The sequence below is a fragment of the Clytia hemisphaerica genome, unplaced genomic scaffold, assembly GCF_902728285.1.
Source record: "Clytia hemisphaerica strain Z4C2 unplaced genomic scaffold, Clytia hemisphaerica genome assembly, whole genome shotgun sequence".
NCBI classification, from domain to species: domain Eukaryota; kingdom Metazoa; phylum Cnidaria; class Hydrozoa; order Leptothecata; family Clytiidae; genus Clytia; species Clytia hemisphaerica.
In genome coordinates, this window is record NW_027103824.1 from 1 (window position 1) to 5119 (window position 5119).

A 5119-nucleotide genomic window follows, 5' to 3' on the forward strand; every position below is an offset into this window, starting at 1 on the left:
ACCCACGCACCCACGCAACCCACGCAATTTAGCAGACTCACCTTTTACATAGTTATAAAATGTATGTTGATTCAGTAGATTGAAATAAATAGAACCTTTTGTAATGAATAAAGAAAAATGTGGAGCTAGATTATTTTCTTCCTTTTATTTACAAATTTGAAAGGACTCTTTTATTAAAATTTTGCTGACATCAGTTTCAGACGAGTCGGGTGTATATAACACCGTATAATTCCTTTAAGAACATAAACATTTTTGAAAGACTCTAACTAAGAAAATAAACGTGCGTTCATGGTACGTTTTATTAGGTCGTTGGTTGAGCTATTATCTGAGAATGTGAGTGTGTGTGTATGTCCCAAAACTTTGGGGTAGCCTGGAGACTTATTAAGAAATTGTCGGATTTGGCTGAAATTGTTCTTTGGAAGTTTTTTTCTTTTTTTTTTTAATTTTGATTTTTGGGGCCTGGAGACGAGTTTTTCACCAAAACGAGGCTAATAAAACTTTGGAGCAGTTTACAGGCCTAAACAATGGTCGGATTTGGCTGAATTCGGCACACTTGTTCATGCCGAAATTTAGTTCAATTTGCCATTTGAGTAAAAACCCGTCGGACCTTGCAACTTTGGTAGGATTTGTTAAGAGATTTAATTCTAACCCTTCAGGCTTATTGGATACAACATCTTTTTGAAATTTACCCCCCCCACCAGACGTTGTGACTTTTGATCCTCCGGACAACAGATCTAACCCTCAGATTTCATTTAACGGAAAAATATTCAAAGCTTTCGAATGTTCCCAAAAAGTTTACAGATTGTGAAGCTTTCATTCATTTTGGCGAGGTGAAATTAACTGCTAGTAATTGCAGGTTGCTTTTCCAGGGTGATGCAGCCATATTTTCCTTGGTAACCGGCTTCTAATATTAGGAGGTCTCCAAAAAGAGTTGGTACCGAGGGGTAAATCACTTGATTTCTTCCTTCTAAGAAGAGTTAAAAATCTTTCCTGGCGCGACCATCCCACTAAAAACACCATCTATGGTTCGATTAAGCCTATCTCAAACATCTTAAAGGCTAGACGTGTTCAGTTTGCTGGTCATTGCCTTCGTGCATCCACAGAAGTCATCCATCTCCTCTCTCTTACTCTGGAAACCCAAGCGGCTGGTTCAAAGATCGAGAAAGTTAACTTTTACTGACGCAGTTAGCAGGGATACTGGAATTCATTATAGTGACCTGGAGACTGCCATGCGCGACCGCGATTCTTGGCGCCAGAGGGTGGAATCATTGAGTTTCAAGCCGAAGGCTAGAGGTCAATCTCTAACCTTTCTCAGGCAAGAAAAATTGAAGCCTTAAAATATGCGCCGTATTTTTGATGACGGATTGAATCTAGCAATTCCTTTGTTTTCGAGTGATATATTTTTCGAAATTAAGCGGGAAATTTTAGTTTCAATCTGTCATTTGTGTAAAAACCAGGTGGGTCGCTCAAGGCCGCGCAACTTTGGTAGGATTTGTTGGCTTCAAATCCTACCAAGGAGATTGACCTCCTAGCCTTCGGCTTGAAACTCAATGGGTGGAATCCATCATCTCGACCGCGGTCGAAAGATGATGATGATGATGATGATGAAATCACTTGAAAAAAGGTGGACGATAGTTTTTGAATTTTCATTTGACTTTTTTCAAACTTTCATTTTGACTTTTTCCCGACAAACACGCCCACCGCCTTCGGGCGCCCAAATCTGTCCAAAAAAGCCAACCTCCCATAAATTTTGCTCCACCCATCCGCCCATTCAAGAAACTTTTTGACTTTTTGTAGAGGTGTACGATAATTTTTCGAGTGATTTACCCCCACGGTTGGTACTATGTACTACAATCATGGTTGAAATCTATTGAGAATTAAGCTTATTTCCTCGCTTTTCGAAATTTGGAATATTGGATTGGAGTTCGGGCGAGAAAGTCGATTTTGGACCATCTCTCAAATCTAATCGGATATTTCAATTTGGCTCGGCGGGTTTATAGACCCCAGGCTATAATATTATGAGCCTTATTAGTCGGTCGGATAGACAAAATTTTGGGCTCCGGAGAGGGAGTAAGCCTAAGGTGGTTTTTTGGTATCCTAAGACAACAGCCATCCCCGTAAAAAATTCCCGTCTTCACGTTTGTTCCTCTTAAATGAAACTCGTCTTAGACTATAGCATAGTCTACCTATTTTCATGCAAAGAAAAAAACAAACATTTGTTTTGATTGAAAGGTTCTTAAAAAACCGAATTAAAAAATTTTATTTTGTCATTCTCAGCCTCGGCATGTTTCTTGTTTTTAGGCATTCTGAGCCTCATTTTTCTTTTTAAAAAATATGTATTTCACAACTAACATGTATAGCAAAAGTGGCACAAATCAGTGAAAATATTACCCCATCTGCGAAATTAAGTCTCAGAGAAATCTTAAAATTTCGCGGGTGAGCTGGACCACGAAAATTAATCCCATTAAAGTAAAAGAAGACTTTTTTTAGGGAATGGAGTTCATAGTGGCGACCCCTTGCATTCTTGGGGGTTGAAGATTTGCGGCTCTTGTTTAAAGTGGGGGTTGGGTTGATAAGCGGTTTTAGGTGGAGTTTTTGTTTTATTTTGCACTTTTCTGTCTTTTTCAATCTTTTTTACACATACTAGAGAAAAAAAGAAAAGACGCATGCCAAAAATGTAATCTATGTTTGAAAGTTCACTTGCGTCCGAAGGTTTTTACAAATTTAGGTGGAGTTTTTCTAATATAGATAAGGGTTCTGATAAGTGATTTCATGTGGGGGCATCCCTATGTAGGAGGGATGGTTGTTTTCAGGCGGGGGTTGGAGGAGAACGGCCCACTAGGTAAGTTTTTCACTAGGGACAATTTTTGGCCGATTTTTCCATTGACGAGAGGATCCCAACAAGTCTGCAATACACGATTGTTTTCTTTTTGTATATAATCAACGTCATCAAATGAAAAAGCATGTATACTAATAAAGACCCTAGTAAATATCAAACTGCTTTAAGCACCAATCATATTGAGTACTTTGAAAAACAGGTATTAATATTAGTTGATAAAAAATAAATTCTTTGAGACTTAAAGCAAAAAAATAAATAAAATTTGTAGAAAAACAAAAAATGATAGTTTCTTGTAAATTTTGTTCAAGTTAAAACGAGTACCTTTTATCGGTCCTTTTTACGCCGGCCCTAATCTAACGCCAGCCCCTTTTACGCCACAGCCTAATTTTGGTCTTACGCCAATTAGGTCCGTTAATAACGCCAACATTCATTTGTAAAATGTCTGCTACTTATGCTTTAAATTAGTAAATATAATGACTAAAATTTAAGTTAAAATGTCATTTTTCAATAGTAAACTGTTGAAAATTCCATCGAAAATCACTGATTTTTAAATATATCAAATATTTCACTGAAGTTTTATGGAGTTAAAAAATGGATAGTTTTCGTCTTCGAATCATACCTAAAATCCTTTAAATTGAGAAATAATGATAAATAACGCCGCTTTTAGGTTAAAATTGCGAAATCTTGGCCCTTTGTACATTTACTATGCCACGAGTCCAAAAGTAACGCCAATAAGGGCCGGTGTAAAAAGGGCCGATAAGGTAAAAGGGCGTTGGAGTCGTGGCACAGTCTTTGGCACGAGTCTTTTTGAAGATCTTGAAAAGGTTTGTTGAGTGTTTTGGCCAGTTTCATCCAATTACCACAATTATTAAAAATCAAAAGCTGTTCCCAAATTATTGTAAAGAATTATCAAATTTGAGCTCAAAAGAAATTGAAAACTACAAGAAGGGAAGCTTATTCAGAAAGTCGTTCCATAAAGAGCTATTCTATAATCTAACTCGGTGCAAGGAGTCTGGTGAGAAAACGATTCCACAGATTTGATATAGGGCTCACTTTTCAGCCAAAACACGACATATAAATATAAACCTGTTGTCGATCCTCATATTAATACATATCTCCCTAGCCAAATTTTATTCTGTCTTTTCTTTTCCATCTTCACCGTTTGTCTGCATTTCCGTTTCCACTTCCGTTTCCGTTTCGTTTGTTTCCTTTTCTAACGAATCAGCAGAAGGAGTGAGTAAATTTTTGACGAACAAATTCAATTCCCATGCAAGTGCAAAGCCAACAAAAGGTGCCGCCCAAAACACAACAAAATGCATAAAATCAGAATCGTGACCATGGCAACGAAACGTAAACGAGGTTGCCAACATTGGATTCATCCAAGCTCCAGTCACATGACCAAAATAATTCAACGCGAAACACAACAAGAGCGGACGAGTGAAAGGTTTTGCGCTGACAGGCATCAAGAAATCGAATGCGGTACAACCAAAGGTACCCAACATTTCCAAAGCAAAACATTCGTACCAACTATGATGATGAGACATGGTTGTTAGACAATTCTCCTTTGAAGCTGCCTGGTGGACTGGATCCAAAAGTGGCCATGCATATTTGATATATAGTTGCCCAACAATGCAAGCTACACTCTGTACAACAATAATATTGAATATCTGCAGGCTTGTGAAGTGGTTCCGCCTTCCACGCCCGTAATAAAGATCGACAAAAATTAAAGGTGATTCGTAGAGTTGTAAATACGTGAAGTAAACATTTCGAACGAACAACACCAAATATGTTGAAGCGAAAAAAATGTAAGTATTGTGTTTTGCAAACGTCAGCACAAGAAGTTCCATCAAAGCTACAGCACATACGAAATTACCTGCGAATTCGTCATACAGTGTTCGCGCGGTAGTTGAGCGGAAAAATCGGTTGAATATGCTTCGTAGGATTGCTGTTAAAGCCATTGAGCTGAAAATGGTGCCGAGACACCATACTAGGTGATGCATGTTTGCTAATATCTTTGTTTTGGTTTATCGTTACACCTACAATAAAAAATGTGGAAAAATTAAATGTCTATGGAAAAAGAATTCACGTAAAAAAGTTTAGTTAATTTTGCAGCCCAGGAGAATTGAAATAAAACCTTTAAAAATGAGTTTTTTCCTCGTTTTTCTTTATTAAAATTCAAGATAATTAGTGTTTCGTTAAATTAAAAATACGTGCTCAGGGGATATATCATTGAAAAAGTAATAAGGCGTACAAACTTTCGCGAGCAGAAACTTTCGCGAG

General features: G+C 37.5%; 1 protein-coding gene across 1 annotated transcript; it reads right to left on the minus strand.

Annotated features, from left to right (window-relative positions):
• Window positions 1-3969: 3969 nt before the first annotated feature.
• Window positions 3970-4839, minus strand: LOC136806707 (uncharacterized). Its single transcript, XM_067063299.1, has one exon. It carries the CDS (start codon window positions 4837-4839, stop codon window positions 3970-3972), a length of 870 nt encoding a protein of 289 aa, XP_066919400.1.
• Window positions 4840-5119: the final 280 nt, after the last annotated feature.

What these genes read in the sequence shown, in the direction of transcription:
- LOC136806707 (XM_067063299.1), bottom strand. Translation starts at nt 4,839, where the DNA reads ATGCATCACCTAGTATGGTGTCTCGGCACCATTTTCAGCTCAATGGCT.